The 16509-nt window shown below is 39.5% G+C and overlaps 1 protein-coding gene across 1 annotated transcript in view; it reads right to left on the reverse strand.

Annotated features, from left to right (window-relative positions):
- Positions 1-396: 396 nt before the first annotated feature.
- Positions 397-16509, reverse strand: part of KLKB1 (kallikrein B1) — a 38000-nt gene continuing 21887 nt past the window's right edge. Inside the window, exons 3-15 of the mRNA XM_035004202.1 lie at positions 15623-15785; positions 14133-14239; positions 11668-11827; positions 11145-11254; positions 7361-7520; positions 6313-6419; positions 5990-6152; positions 5778-5890; positions 5442-5610; positions 4281-4459; positions 3212-3307; positions 1323-1462; positions 397-817 (exon numbers count right to left, since the gene is read on the reverse strand). Coding sequence (XP_034860093.1) covers positions 638-817; positions 1323-1462; positions 3212-3307; positions 4281-4459; positions 5442-5610; positions 5778-5890; positions 5990-6152; positions 6313-6419; positions 7361-7520; positions 11145-11254; positions 11668-11827; positions 14133-14239; positions 15623-15785 — 1847 coding nt within the window. The 3' untranslated portion in view covers positions 397-637. The remainder of the gene's footprint in view (positions 818-1322; positions 1463-3211; positions 3308-4280; positions 4460-5441; positions 5611-5777; positions 5891-5989; positions 6153-6312; positions 6420-7360; positions 7521-11144; positions 11255-11667; positions 11828-14132; positions 14240-15622; positions 15786-16509) is intronic.

Raw genomic sequence — 16509 nt, forward strand, 5'->3', positions numbered from 1 at the left:
AACACCAGGTAACAAGGCAAGAAGCCCAAATGAAGAAGTGCACTATTATTCTCCCAGGTTCAGAAAACCCATCTCTTTCTTGGAAAAGTGTACCTTCTACACTTGGCGGAACAAAACCCAAGCTTACTGGCTCTTCACCCCAAGTGAGTCAGGCAGTAGTAGTTTTTCATGACCATGCAGGTGAGGAAGAGAGAAGAAATTACCATCTCTAAGATAGATTGAGTTCCAGAGCCGGCAGTCCGATAAGAGTGACCCAGTCCAAGCACTGTGCTAGAATCGGGAGTCACTTGCCTTCCATTCTGTCTCACAATCAGAAGAAAACACTTGTAAATCACATTCTTTTGCCATTTTATTTCACAACAAATAATCATGGAAATGGTCATTTTTTATCTCCCATTATTAGGATTGTTACTGAATGCTGAAAGCCTGCCTCTGCACGACATTTTCCTCAGCAGCTTTTGTGTGCATTGTCTCTTTTTGCCCTTATGACAAGGACATGAAGTAGATACCACTCTCCACATGTTTGCAGACGAGGACCCCAAGGCTCAGTATTTGACTTGGACCCAAGCTGTAAAACTTACGCTACAAACTGGGCTCTTTCCCACCTCTATAAAGCTTCTTCACGCCAGTGTCTTCATCAAAGATCGGTATGCCCATCACCGGGCTGTGTTTTCTCTAAAATCCAGTCCACATACTCAGCAACTTTGGTGTAGACACCTGGATGTTCTCTGCGGGCACAGCCTTCACCCCAACTGGTGATACCCACCAAATGCCAGATTCCGTTGTGTTTACAAACTAAGGGACCGCCTGAATCCCCCTGTGTCACAGTGGGTGGAAAAATAAAGTAATAGAAAGTATGACAGTTGTGCCTTTAAAATTCTGTAGCCACACTGCATACAACACAAACATACAGTTCCTTATCGTTCTTCAGGTGGCTTATGTTCCTCATTAGCTGTTGGATGTGATGAAAATAATTTAATTCATAATGCATGGTTGAATTTTCTGTTTAGTCCAACAAGGAAATGTTGACATCATAATCTCAATGTCAAATGGATCTAATGCTCTAATATTTTAGTACAATTATATACAATGGTGCTCCCTTTAAACATAATATGCTTCTGCACAGATTGTAACATATATATAATAAAAATTATATAAATGCATATATATTCAGCTCATCAAAGGTTGCTTATGAAATTGTTGGATTATTTGGCTCTGAATTTTTAAAGAAAAATATAATGACATATACTATGGAGAATATATTTTCCAGTTGATTTTCTCAAGCAGACCACTGTGTGTTTTTTCATAATTGAAAGTATTACCTTACAGGCATCTTTTCCTCCTTCTTTATAGCCAGCACAGATCATCTGTTTGGTTATTACATAATCTCTATATTTTTTCTGGCATTCTTCGCTTGGTACCAAAGGAATATTTGCCTTTTGCAGGGTATTTTGAATTTCCCCTATGAGATAACCAATATGAAGTTTCAGAAGGAGGAAATACAGTGACCATGAAAATACCAAAGTCTTAAAGCAAATCAGAATAATGAACTTTTCATTAAGGTCATTTCTTTAGATAAGAATAGTAAGGGTGAAAAAGTAGAGTTAATCACACCAACAGAGAGAGAGAGTAAAAGAGAAAGAAATTGAGAAACCGAGAGAGAAAGAAACAGAGAGAGAGAGAGAGAGAGAGCATGTGCTTTCCCTCTGCTGTGCAATGTTAAGACAACCCCAGCCCCCCAGGCTGACAAAAGACTTTGCCTCCGGATTCTCTGCCATCCTCTTATCTCAATAGAAACCTCTCAGAAATTCCCTCCTATCACCTCCAACCCAAAAGCTGGAAGTTCTTACCTTTCAGTTCTTGTTTTATATATTCAACACGATCATTTTAAAATATATGATTTGGGGGGGGAAAAAAACCCACCAAACCTCTGGCAACAGAGGAGTAGTTTGTTCTTCGAGTAAATGCAAGTATTTCCCATGAAGAACAATTTATTTACAAATAATTAAATTTCCACCAGTGTCCAGGTTCCCCTTGAACATATGTTGGGAGCTTTCCTTGTTTAGTTAAGGTTACTCTTAAAATTTCTTCCTGTCTTAAGATACTAGTCAAAAACTTGAAAAAACTGAATTCATTGAATAAAGGACTACATTAGGAAAGAAGGAAAGAGCTTGACATCCTTAAATACGTAAAGAATGATGCAAATATTATTCCTTGTATTGTCTATCAGGAACAAAATTTTGAAAAGGGAGAATAGTCTGTTTCCTGGGAAATTCAAGGGCAACTGAGATACACCAACTACCCATGAGCAGGAGTTCTTAAACTGAGGTCCACAGAAAGAATTCACTTGCTCTATAAACTTGGATAGGAAAATATCTTTATTTTCACCAATCTCCAATGGAAATCTAACACTACCTTCAGTTTTGAATGCAGGCAATAAAAATGGGAGTATTAGCAGTATCGAGGACTTCGCCATCAGTAGAGAGTACAGATATTTTTGCATCACAGTCATGATATTTTCACATGACAGTTAGGGCCGATAACGGAAAATATCAGCTGCGCTCACCACAATTTCAAAATTATGGTAGTTACTTGAAAAACTTGCTGTTTAACATATTCATAAAGAAACTCATGTGTTACCATATCACATCTTTTAAAGGTATTTTGATAACTCTATTGCAATTTCACTGGCGTCCTTCATATTTCTGTGTGTTTTCTTTAAGTGTTTAAAACACCATTAGAAAAGTGGCTCACCAGCTTCATCAGATTGCAGGAAGGATGCATGAAACAACAACAACAACAAAAAGATTTAGAGCCTTCCAGAAAGAGAGATGGTGTGCCTGCCTATACTCCTGGCCCTTGGTATGAAGGCAGAGCGACAGCATTGAGAGATGGGAACATTATTAATAGTGAGGACAGGATAAGCTTGAGTGGTCTTGTTAGGGTTATATGGCACCAGTCCTTTATATGAAGTCAAACAAGTGATCTTTATTATTAAGTAAGATGCTTAAAAGGTAACCTTATACATTTTTCCAGACCCAAACAAAAATACATCTCAGAAATCACTGAGTAAATATTTGAGAATAGATAGATTGGAAAGGTCATGAGTTTGGAGGAAATTTCAGACAGAGGCCAGTTAAACGGATTCACTCCATGTACTTTAACATAAAAGACTTGTTTTAAGAACAACATTTAAAATGTCATGCTGTACCTTTTTCTTTTGTGAAGCCCCATCCGGTTACCCAACAATTAGTATAAGTTGTATTTGTATCAGCTTTGGAAGGTAGGCATATTGGTTTTTGGAATTCTGAAAAGTGGTTTTGAGATTAGAGTTTGGTTAAATAAAGTTATGGATATTGACCAAAAATACACACTTTCCTTTTCCCATAGTCTCTTTCCATAGGGTAGCACCAAGAAGAATGACCCTTTTTCTTTCTGCTCAGTTGCTAAGGTCAGTGATTCAAGAAAATTTCTCATCATCAGACTCATTTCCAGATGACATTTTTGGTGTCAGATTTTCTGGATTAAACCTTAAAACTTGGAGCAAAATTTCTGTCAAAAGCATTTAGAAGTTGGTGTGTTTTACCCTGTGTGTGACACTTTTAATAGTAATAACAGAGTGTTTCCACTGTTACAGGCACTATTTTAAGTGCTGTTTAAGTGCTTTAACTTATTAACTAGAAATTTTTATAACAAACCAACAGGTGACTGTCATGCTCATTTTACAGATGAGGAGATTCAAGGTGCAAAGAGGTAAAAGAAACTTGCCCGAGGTCACAGAATCGTTACGGGACAGCAGGCGTTCACCAACTGGGGAGCATTGTCCCACAGAGGCCAAACCTCCCACCATCACACTACCTGCTTCCCGGAGCTTCCTGCTACTTCAATGTCTCCACTCAAGTTAGACCTGGGAATTAGTATCTGGCCCTTCTTACCTTTCTATATTCCTAATATGCCCAAAGCAGTAGTAATCCTGCTATTCTTGTCAAAGGGAGCCATGCTTCCCAAAGGACCAAGACATTCACCAGGTGTATTATCTCAATAATGTATATGCAGTTCTATTCCTACCTGAAGAAACCAATTACTATTTCTTACCCTTAAGTAGAAGAGATTTATCCAAGTCACAGGTGCCTCCCTTGGCAATTCCCCACCTTTCCCCCAACTCCACCAACCAGAAAATAAGGACAATCCGTCTAGATTCTGCCCTCTCGTTCAAAGTGATGTGAAAATGGAAACCGCTGAACTCAGCTGTATAGCTTCTCCTTAAATATGCTACGTACCCGTATAATTCAAAGGAGTCTCAAGTTTTATTAAGGCAATATCGTGACCACCGCCATCTGAGATTTTGTAATTTGGGTGAATAATGAGCTCTTTTATTTGTGAGAAAGGTGTTTCTTTTGTTATCTCTGACAGATTTAAAATTCCACTATAAATGTGCCAAACATTCAACAAGGGAAGCCTAGGAAGGAAAAAGAAAGACCTATTTGAAACCAGAAAGACCAGCCTTTGATATTGGCCCATTTTCCTTTCAACTTTACCTTTTGAAAATAGTACTTTTCTGGGAAGAAAATATTACGTACGGCGTATTTTTACTTATCTAATTTCTCTTCCACACAATTGGTCATCACCACCAGCAGGAGTACTGAATCTCTGAAGATTTAGTTAAAAACACTGAAAATGTACATTTGTGTAGTTATTTCATGTTACTGTAAGTAAAAATACAAGAACGTTGCTGTCCCAAATCTGAGTGAAACCGGTTGGGAGAGATTCACAGTTTATTATGGGAAAATCCTGCCCAGTTCAGCAAAGCTGAAAGCAATTGCTTCCATGAAATCCAGAATATCCAGAATTGTCAAGAGGTCAGACTGATCTTATGCAAGCCCCCCTCATTGGGCAAATTTAGGGAGGCTTCAGTGTTATTTCAAAGTTCTCTGTCTAGGGCACCTGGGTGGCTCAGTCGGTTAAGCGTCTGCCTTCGGCGTCAGGTCATGATCCCAGGGTCCTGGGATCGAGCCTCACGTCGGGCTCCCTGCTCAGTGAGGAGTCTGCTTTCCCCTTGGACCCTGCCCTCTCCCGTGCTGTTTCTCTTTCACTCTCTCTCTCGCAAATAAATCAAATCTTAAAAAAAATAAATGAAAGTTCTCTGTCTGGGCTTCCGGTTGCAGCAAAGCAAGGGGGAGCACCAGGCACAGGGAACATGCCCCCAAGAGTGTCAATCCTGCAAACAGACCACACTGTGTTCTGCTAGGTCAGATCATTCAGTGCTCAGACAGGTCCTATGAGCTATTTGACATTTTGAATACCAGCCCTTCTTTAAAATGTCTTTTGTCAAAAAATAAACTTTGATTAATACACTGACATGATGATCGAGACACCGATCACAGATTCTTCAAAACAAAAAGGCAAGTTAAGACGCTGGATAAGATACATCCAAAACTTACCCATCAAAGCAATGGGCGGCAGTTAGGACCCACTGGTGTCCAATGATTGACCCTCCACATAGGTGGCTCTGAGCTCTCAGCTTCACTTGCAGGCTGACTTGCCAGGGCCACTCTCCCCAAGAAGAGTTGGTTCCTCCAACAATGCGTGTGTTTGTTTTTGTTGTGCAGACTAAAAAGAGAGTCTTGACATTAACGGTTGGAATTTGAGGTGAGTCAGAGTTCACCTCAGCCAAGGAAAACAAAATACATAATAATTCTATTACATCAGACAAAGCAAGCTATGAAGACAACACAGCCATCCCTTTACGGTTCCATGAACAAGTGCGGCTTACTCACCAGAACTATCCCCACTTCTACACAACCTCAAAGAATAACCAGAGCTTGCTTGTGTCCCATATGTAATCCTAGTTGGGGAACCATCCAAAGATAACCGTAAGGAACACTTGCACCTAGATAAAATGATCAGTATAAAGATTAAACCTTCACAGAGGGGGATAATTCATGAAATTGTCTTGCTGACAGTCTTTGAAAAATAAAATTTCACTAACTTCTCTCCTCTACAGTCTTCTGGGCGTAAAGAATAAGTAAAAAACTGACAACGAATCATCTTTGTACAAGTCTCTTGGCAAACACTCACTCCTTCAACAAAGGTCACATTCAGTTCTTCCCCTTCAAAATCAACTCCTGAGTAAATTTTGGAATGACAAGGCTCTGTGTGAATTAGAGACATAGAGACATATAAAATGAAGACAGCGATAAACCCACATTTACCCAGGTTTTCAGTACCGAGGATTAGTTTCATCGCTATTACTTGTTAGAAGATCATAAAGTGTATCGCATTTTATGTACTATTATTATTGAATCACATTACCAGGTAAGGTTTTGCAGGTTAAAAGGCTATATCCAGATATGGCGTTTTCCTGAGGAGTAGGGGAACTTGGTGTCCCACTTTTGGAAGTCTTAAGAAAGCAAACATTTCTATTAAAAAAAAAAAAAGCAAAAGAGAGAGAAACAAAATTGCATTAAAGCAAACACAAAAGCACTTCATATTTTGAAAAGCACCTCTGCAAATTTTATTCCTCTGAGAAACTCTTTTCAAAGTAAAGCAGACCACAGGACTCTAATAAATCAGAGATCAAATGTAAACCAAGCCACATCTCCCTCTGAAGAAAACTGATAGGCACAGATAACCTGGAAAGAGGAGAATGGTACAGTTCCACCTTCTCATTGAAAAGAAAAAGAAAAAGAAAAAGAAAAGAACCAAGACCAAATTCTGGGGGTTTCTGCTGCTGATGCTATTGTATAACTACGCACCTTTCTCTTAGTGCCACCTATGTATAGAAGGAAAAGGGAAGGAGCACCTGGGTGGCTCAGTCGCTAAGCGTCTGCCTTTGGCTCAGGTCGTGATCCCAGGGTCCTGGGATCAAGCCCTGCATCAATTATCTGTATATAATCTTATTGTTTTAAAGCCTGCTTCTCCCTCTCCCACTCCCCCTGCTTGTGTTCCCTCTCTTGCTGTCTCTCTCTCTAATAAATAAATAAAATCTTAAAAAAAAAAAAAGGCAGGTCATCAGAGGGTAGAGAGGTCAATCAGGATAAACAGGGCTCTAGTTTCTGAAACACAGGAATCAGAGACAACATTAATGGATATGCTGGCAGTGAGTGGGTTTTGCTTCAGGTTAATAAGACAAAACATTAAGATCAGTAAGAAAGGTATGGGATCCTTTTCTTCCATGGATCCAATGCTATGTTTCAGGAAGAGAAGGTAGGTGGGAAAGTCAGCTGAGCTCTTAACTAATCTACCCCTGGCAGGAAAGGACCTACTTAACCCCGGGGTTCAAGTGCCCTGAGGGGAATGAACAGAAGTTTTCAAAGATTCAAACTATAAAATCACAGTGATGATACACAGTCCTACTCACCTTTGTGGTTCTAGATGCCACGCCTTTGTGTAGAACGTAAAGAAGAGGCAGCTGGGATGGTAGGTGCAAATGGTTTGACATACAAAAGCATCTGGGGTGACAGCTCTGGTGATGTCCACATCTGCAAATGTGAGGTGCTGGAAAATGTCCATGCGGCAACCTATGAACTCACGGACGGAAGACAGTCCTCAGCAAGTGACATGACGCTCAAGTGACCTGTCCTTTGTCATCATAGCTGAGGAAATTATGACGGTTACTTATAGTACCAGATATCCTAAGTGAAAACAGTGTCTGTTAAAATATGCTGAGACTTGTTGTTTGCCATTTGGAAGAAGGAAAAATTGGTCTAAATCTGATAAGAGATGGACTCCTATGTCAGAGAAATGAAATACCTCAACTTAGGCTCTCAGCTCCATCCTGACCCGTGCAAAATATTTAGGTTACTTAGCATATGCTCAGAGTTTCTCTCTCTCTTTTTTTTTTTAGATTTTATTTATTTGAGAGAGAGAATGAGAGAGAGAGAGAGAGAGAGAGAGCACATGAGAGGGGGGGAGGGTCGGAGGGAGAAGCAGACTCCCCGCCGAGCAGGGAGCCCGATGCGGGACTCGATCCCGGGACTCTGGGATCATGACCTGAGCCGAAGGCAGCCGCTTAACCGACTGAGCCACCCAGGCGCCCTATTTATTTATTTGAGAGAGAGAATGAGAGAGAGTATGAGAGGGAAGAGGGTCAGAGGGAGAAGCAGACTCCCCGCCGAGCAGGGAGCCCGATGCGGGACTTGATCCTGGGACTCCAGGATCATGACCTGAGTTGAAGGCAGTCGCTTAACCAACTGAGCCACCCAGGCACCCCTCAGAGTTTCTTTCTATTACCCTGAACATGAATTCCGGATTTTAGGAGATAAGGTTTTATGTTACATTTTCCTGAATATTATGAAAAAGATTTTAATAAAAACAGATTAACAAAAATATCAGGTAGCTAACAAAAATGCCATGTGTCCATTGAAATTAGAACAGGAGAAAGCCCACTTTCATTACCTGTATATAATCTTATTTTTTTAAATATTTGATTTATTTATGAGGGGGGGGTGGAGAACAAGCAGACTCCACACTGAGCGCCAAGCCTGACACAGGGCTCAATCTCAGGACTCTGAGATCATGACCTGAGCTGAAACCAAGAGTCGCATGCTTAGCCAACTGAGCCACCCAGATGCCCCTAATCTTATGTCTTAATTACACTTTTATTTGTGTTCATATTATTTACTCAGTTGACTCAATTTGATGACATAAATTTTATTAAAATTATGGAATAATGATAGCAATTATAAGAAGGACAAAAAGAGTCCTAATTTAAATGAACATAGTTGTATCAAGAGAAAGTACCTCCCGTGACATAATATCTACATAGGGGCAGTCTAGGAAATTAGGTCTCAACTAATTAAATCTTTCAAAAAAGAAAGCAAAACACAGACTCTGGAAGCTGGAAGAGAATTTACGGTCATCCATGCCAACCTACAACTACATCCCCTAAAGGACGTCCCTGACAAGTTGTTTACCTTTTACTAAGATATTTATAGTGATGAGGAGCTCACTACCTTATGGCAAGGCCCAATTCTTTTCTGGACCATTCTAGGTGTTAGGAATGTTTTTCCTATTTTCTTCATAGGAGCATCTACCTTAATCTGCCTAATGGAACCACACAGATTAATCTAATCTCTAATGAAAGCCCTCTATAAACAAAAAATTGAGACAGTCATCCTGATCTTTTTCAGGTTAAATGCCTTTAACCTATTCTTCTAGCCAGTTTGTGTTTTCCATTACTTCTAGATATCTTACTTTCCTGGTTACCCCCTTTGGAAGTGCTCAGGGTTGACCATTGCTACACACAAAATATGCAACCCAGAGCTGTATACAATGTTTTGGTCACTACCTGACCCATCCAGATGACAAAAACACAGGAGCTATCTTGTTAAGACCATTTTCTTTTTTAAAGCTAGTGTTTTGGTTTCATTTGTTTTGTTTTGTTTTGTTTTATCAAAGGCACTACAGGATGTGAGTGGGAATGACAGAGGAAGGACCTCTGAAAATCCTCTCCTCCATGGAAGTAATGAGAGCATGGGCAAAATTGTCAAAATCAATGTTTTCAGAACTCTAGAAATTAATAAAAATTAATCAAATTATAACAGTCCAGGAGTACTTATTCAAGAAAAACAGCTGAATATCTATAAGAACAGTGAGTTTTGTGGGGTTTTAATTTGCCTTGTTCCCATTCTCCTCTCCCCAGCACCATGGAAACCTTGAAAACAGCCCCACAATCGTGCTGAAAACCAGCCAGTAGCCTAGCAGCCCGAGAGGGGGTGGAGTGGGTTTGGGGCTACTCCAATACTCCATCCCCATCCCCAGTTAAACACCATTATTTGACCTGTCTGGAAATTCTCAGGAAAATTCCACTCACAAGGATTGGGTTTATTTGACATGACTCAGAGCTTTCTTCAGTATTAACAGCTTTTTCCTTGCAAGTGTTTGTCAAGAGCAAAGAAAAAAAAAAACAAACAAAAAGTGCCAGTTACATAACATTGCAGCTTCCTAGGGCAACAGTAATAGCTGGAGCAAACAACAAGCTGACAAAATTCTTAAAAGGAAAATGAAGGGAAAGAGGGTGGTGGTGAAAATCTTTGCCATATTCCTGGGACTCTAGAAGGCCATATACAAGTACAGGGCTGCATGACCAGGGCTGTGCACATGTCCATGAGAGATCTGAGAAAGTCCTAAGCTCTCAGACTGGCTGATGTTGCGCCCTGGGTCAGCAGAAAGCAAAGGCCAAGGCAAAGTTGCAAAATGCCTGTCTGCACATTGATGGCATGCCTGACACTCCCAAAAATACCCCATCAAAGGCTAGGAAACTTACTGGTTCTGGGCATGTAAGGACTGGAGGAGAATGGAAACAAATAGGAAAAGAGATGCCCTGTTGCCAACTTCCCAATCTCCCTCAGGGGGTCCTCACCCAGCACCTGCTGCGGAGTTTGGCAGGAGTTGGCACTGGATACTGTGTAGCATTGAGTATTGGTGATTCAGTTTCAGTAACATCTTATCACTAACATGCTGGTCACTAAATAAGGTGGAAGGCCATGACAATTTCCTGGATAATTGAACTGAAATTACCTAAATGTCTGAAACTACAGCACTTTCTTGATTCGTTATGGTTGAGTCATTTCACTAATCAACAGACACCACCAAGAAATGACCTTAGGGTTTCTCTGCAGTGTTGTGGCACTTGTCCCCTATTATCGCTGTAACAAATTATCGCAAACCCAGTGCTTGCAAATAACACCAATTTAGTATCTCACAGTTCTGAAGGTCAGAAGCCTGGAATGGGTCTCCCCGGGCTACAGTCAAGATGTCGGCAGGGCTTTTTTCCTTTGGGAAGCTCTACAGGAGGACCTGTTTCCTTGCCTTTCCCAGCTTCTAGGCAACCTGCGTTCCTTGGCTTGTGGATCTTTTCTCCATCTTGGAAGCCAGCAGTGTAACCTCTTCAAAACTTATCACTATGACCTTTCTATCTTCCTCTTTCTCTTATAAGGACTCTTGTGACCACATCAGGCCCACTCACGTAATCTGGAAAAATCTTCCATTTCAAAATCCTTAGCTTGATCACATCTACAAAGCCCCATTTGCCATGTAATGTAACATATACACATGTTCCAGGAATTAGAATACGGATGTCTTTGGGGGACTCTAATTCTGCATGCTATAATCACATAGGGAAATAGTAGCCATATAATTACCAATTTCTGAGAGTGCACAGGGCTTCAGTGAAAATCCAGATACCACATTAGTCAGCACCTTTATACTGATGGGCGTTCCTCCTGGACCGTTCTTTAAAAGACAGGCGTTTCTAAATGTGAAGAAAAGAGGTTACTTCTGTTCCTAAACTGCAAGATGCATGTAGCAATCCTTTTTGCATTGAAATGACCCTTGGTCAGTGGGAAATAAAGCAATCAGAGCAATGACTTTGATACTGAGTGTGTCGGGGGGTTTGTGTTTTTAATCAAAGAGACATTTTTCTGCTCTGCACAGGGAAGGTTAGGGTGAGAATGGGATGGGAGACATTTTCAACCAAACCCTCACTTCCCCAAAATGGAAATTATTCTCCTTAGCAAAATGACACCAGAACCGAGTAAATAAATAAGCAGAGTGGTTAGGTCTAAAAGCCCTATTTGGTCTTCCATTGGGGGAAAAAGTTTACAAAGAGTACAATTAAATCTTAAAAGCACCATCAGAAAGAACAAACACTATGAATGTACTTACCGGTACGCTGCATTGTAAAATCTTTCAGTGGCATACGTGAAAAATTGGCAGTGGATGCTGTTGGTGCACATTTTTTGGCATTCTTCAACATTTTTTACCTTAGAGACATTAAAATTGACTCCTCTCATATCAATTCCTTTATGAATGTCTCGGTGGCAAGCTGTACAAATAAAATACACAGAGCAAATTTGGTCAGTTTCCTTCTAGAAGTAGATCATCCATTAGGCAGGGTAGTTTTGAAGGATTCTGTTTTTCACAACTGCTCTTTTAATTAGGGGATTTAGAATTCTCATTACATCACGACATTATCAAACTCTACTTAAACACATTCCAATATGTTTTAGAGCACTAGCATGGAGAAGGAGTTACTTTGTTTCCAAAACTGTAGGTATGTGCAACTATATAGGTAATATTTCACCCTGAAATTATCAATGAGCAATGGAAGACAGACAAAGCTACAATAGTGAGGGTCCTGATGATTGTGCGAGGGATCTGCATTATTAAGCAAACTGATGTGCCCTCAATTTCTTGCACTGAGTGAAGGAGCTTCTCTATCTCTTTGCTTATTTCTCAGCTTTCACCTACTTCTGTCTGATTGTGAATTTCATTGTAGGTCCTGTCATTGACATCTATGTGTCAAATCATTATAAAAGGTGAAGAGTTTTGTATATTCATGATGAAACCATCTTTATTCTTGCTTTAAAATTTTGTTAAATTCCACTTTCAGTTGAAAAGAAAAAATATAGGTAATTCTTTGGACAGATAGTGAACCAGATTTATGATTTAGGCTTTTTTCTTTTTTTTTTAAGCACTCAGATTTGTTAGTTAGACCCTTGGATAAGGAAATCAGCAGTATAAACCATAATCTTCTGTACGTAATGTTCCACTCCTAAGAGGTTGAAAAAGTCATAAAGCTAGATTTAATGATGGTAATGACAGAAAATGTACAAACTAGTAGGAAAAACTATATATTGAGGTGGGCAGGGCAGTGGATAATTCACAGTGATTCATGCACATAGGAGTTTGTAGATTCTAGAAATGAAGTCTCTTTCCAATTCTGCTGTACATGAGAAAAAAAAATCAGCTGAGTTGGGATAGGATACTTACAAACTAAAAACTTTTCTTTATGATCAGTGGAAAGCTATAAACCTATCTATAATGTTTTAAACCAAAATTGGTCCCAAGTTTAGGGACTCTATGTCCTTGGGAGCAATTATTCACTTTAACTTGAGATACTCAGGGAGAGTTAGGAGGGAACATTAAGTTCTGTAAGACTAAGTTTGAGAAAAAAATAACAATAACTAGGAGTATTGAGAAAAGCAAAATACTGTTCTTTAAATTTTACTATGATGGCATAATTAAAAATAATGCTTAATCGAATGATTTGCCCTAAGTTGTATTAAGATATGAATTTGATCTTATAACATAGGACATGTACTCGTCCTCAGGTAAACTACATATTGGCTAAGTCAGATCTCTATGTTCCTAACTAAGGACTGGTTCCTATACAAATGCATGCACAAAGCACACATACGTATTGAGGGAGTCGTGTTAATGGGGGAAGGGAGGATAGAAAACTTTAAAACACCTGAAATTTGAAACTACAAAATTAACTGTAAATAGTAAAGGTAAAATAGCAATGATATACAGTCACAACATGTTTATTTCAAGGTTCTGCCAGCCCATCAGTTGAGAATCTTTTCAGTACTTCTCACTTTCAAATCAGTTATGTCAGAGAAATAGTTCATCTCCCTTAAATTAGGATAGGATTAGAAATTGTTTCCCAAGACATTAGTAGCAATAAGTGTCAGAATTTAAATCTCCTGGCTTCTTAGCTCTCACATTTTTTTCTAAGAAGTATGATTTTCATTAGCAAGATTTACAGAGCCCAGACCTTCAGTTTGGGGGCTTAATGAGGTTTCTTAACGTCTGCATTATTGACATTTGGGACCAGAAAATCTTTGTCATGGGGGCTTCCCTGTGCCTTGTGGAATGTTTAGCAGCATCTCTGACCTCTGTCTACCAGATGCCAGTAGCATTCCCCTGTGTTGTGACAACCAAAAATGTCTCCAGTCCTTGCCAGTTGTCCCCTGATGAAGGACAAAATCAGCCCTGGCTGAGAACCACGAGTGTGCAAATTATCTCAAGTAAAACAGGGATAGAAACGCTCTCTGTGTTCTCTTTAAGATTTTTATCTGCAATCGGGGGTGGGAGAAGGGGGCAGCTATCATTTGAATGTGTATTCACTTTCTACAAATCTTACACTGTAGTGCTAACCTCATAAGCAATAGAGGTTCCTTGAGCTTGGAACTGATAAAGACGAGATGGAGGATACATCCAGTTAATCTCTGCTATCTTTCTGAGTGCTCCCTTCGAATGTCCACGGCAGTACAGAGCTTATGCAGAAGACATTTTAAGGTAAACCCATTATTTGCTCAGATTTACCTCTGAAATCGACAACTTACCACTTATTTGATGACCACATTGCTTTAAGGAATGTCCGGAAATTGCATTTGTCCGTGACACTCTTGGCAGGATTCCTGAAGCACTATCTTTCAAGAAGCAACCAAATCTGTTTTTAAAAGTACTTTCAGTTAGAAAGTAGAATAATAAACACACATTGAGGAGATGTCTAATGTTTTTTATACACTAATAAATATGGTAGAATAAGGAAAATAATAGAGCTTCTCTGATGCTTGCTGGAAAGAACACTCTTAGAGGAAATTCCACAAAATCTAACAGTCTTTGTAATACCTAACTTCAGCATTGTTTTTCTTTCTTAAAAAACACTTTTAAGTACAGAAAGTCAATCATATTAAAGAGATAATGATTTTTCCCGTGTTCCTACAATTTGGGGAATTATGTTCTCACCTGGTGATTGTTTTTACTTAAGAAATTAAATCAGTCATGAGAGTTGGATCTATGATGTTCAGCTTACTTACTAACTCCTTCTAGGTTCCCACTAATGGTAGAGTTCATTCTGTCTTTAATGTCTATCCTAATGGCAATCTTTCACAAAGATTCTTGAACCTAACTCAACTTAAAGTTGATCCCTCTCACACAGAGTCTGGGTTTTCTGTACAAGTTTAACATGTAGAATCAGGGGGTGATGATCTAATTCCCAGTTTTTAAATTCAAATGGAGTTAAGATAAAAGAAAAGACCTATGGATATGGAAATGAGAACAATGAAGAAATGCTCATTCTGGATATTGATCAAAGTGAGAGAAAATTGTGATGAAACCATGGCTACACTCAGTCAACTTTATGACCTCATAAGATCTTCAATGGCTATTTTTTCAGGACTCTTACTTTTCCAAAATGCCAGTTAATAATATATATTTGCATGTGCATGCACACGCACTTACACGCACATGCACGCATGCACATGCACACACACACTAATCATACCACAGGTGCCCGCTACAGGCCCATTCAGAACAGACCTTTCCCGAGGTCACAAGCTCTGGATCTTACTCAGTGACATTCTCAACAAAATATTTGCCTTCCATTATACCTTCTTAGGACTGTGCTATCCACAAATACAATCCTGAGTCAGATAGTATGTTCCCTTGTTCAGGTGAAATAGTCACCCATTTTTAGACCCTTTCTTGAGACAATCACTCAACCCAATGATTTTCAAGCATTCTTCCTGAGGCCTTGGATAGACACTGCCTAGTGTCTATGACTTTAGGTCAATGCAGCAACTGCTTGACATGCAGGTTTCTTAACGTCTGCATTATTGACATTTGGGACCAGAAAATCTTTGTCATGGGGGCTTCCCTGTGCCTTGTGGAATGTTTAGCAGTTAAGAACCACTCCAGGTGATTCCAGTGAAGCTGGCCCTTGGACCTCATTTGAGAAACATAACCCTGCAATATCTACACCTTTTTGTCCACAACTCGTTCTGTTTTGCAAAATTACTGGTTTCTCCAATAACGACATATCAGCTTTTACCTTTTGCCTGTGTCATTGGTGGAACTTTCAGGAAGAAAACTGAAGAGCAAACACCTAGGATGGAACGTGCACATCATCTGACAGTGTTGGGCATTCGGGGTGTATGCGGCGGTTAGGTCTCCGCCTCTGAAGAAGGTATTTTTATACAGTTGAGTCAGGCATCCTGTGATACAATAATTGAAAAAAAAAACATTAATTTGCAATGAATGCGAATAATTATTTTGATAGAACTATATCTGTGTTCTGAACCTTCTTATTTCCTCCACTAAACACCCAAAGAGCTTTACAACAGGACTTTAACTACAGAGGTAGAATGAAACATATTGAGGTGACTATTTCAACAAGGCATAATGTTATTTAAAGTCATTCTATGGGTACTTCTACATAAAAAAACTTGGTTGATTTTTACAAAATCATAGGATAATTTGCACATAAATTATCCACAAGAAAACACAATTCTAGCTTGGTTTCTCCCTGTAGTCTAACATGCTATGAAAATACCATGACTTAAAAATAACAGGCAGGGAAGCACCTGGGTGGCTCACTTGGTTGAGCATCTGCCTTTGGTTCAGGTCATGATCTCAGGATCCTGAGATTGAGCCCTGCAGCCAGCTCCCTGCTTCTCCCTCTCCCTCTGCCCCTCTCCTCTCCTCCACCCCTACTTGTGCTCTCTCTCTCTCTCAAATAAATAAATAAAATATTAAAAAAAAATAATACCCAGGGCGCCTGGGTGGCTTAGTCAATTAAGCGCCCAACTCTTGATCTCAGCTCAGGTCTTGATCTTAGGGTCATGAGTTCAAGTCCCGCATTGGGCTCCATGCTGGGTATGGAGCCTACTTAATAAAATAAAATAAAATAAAATAAAATAAATAAAATAAAATAAAATA

This window comes from Mirounga leonina, unplaced genomic scaffold (genome assembly GCF_011800145.1).
Source record: "Mirounga leonina isolate KUSES-001 unplaced genomic scaffold, KU_Mleo_1.0 Mir_128, whole genome shotgun sequence".
NCBI classification, from domain to species: Eukaryota; Metazoa; Chordata; class Mammalia; order Carnivora; family Phocidae; genus Mirounga; species Mirounga leonina.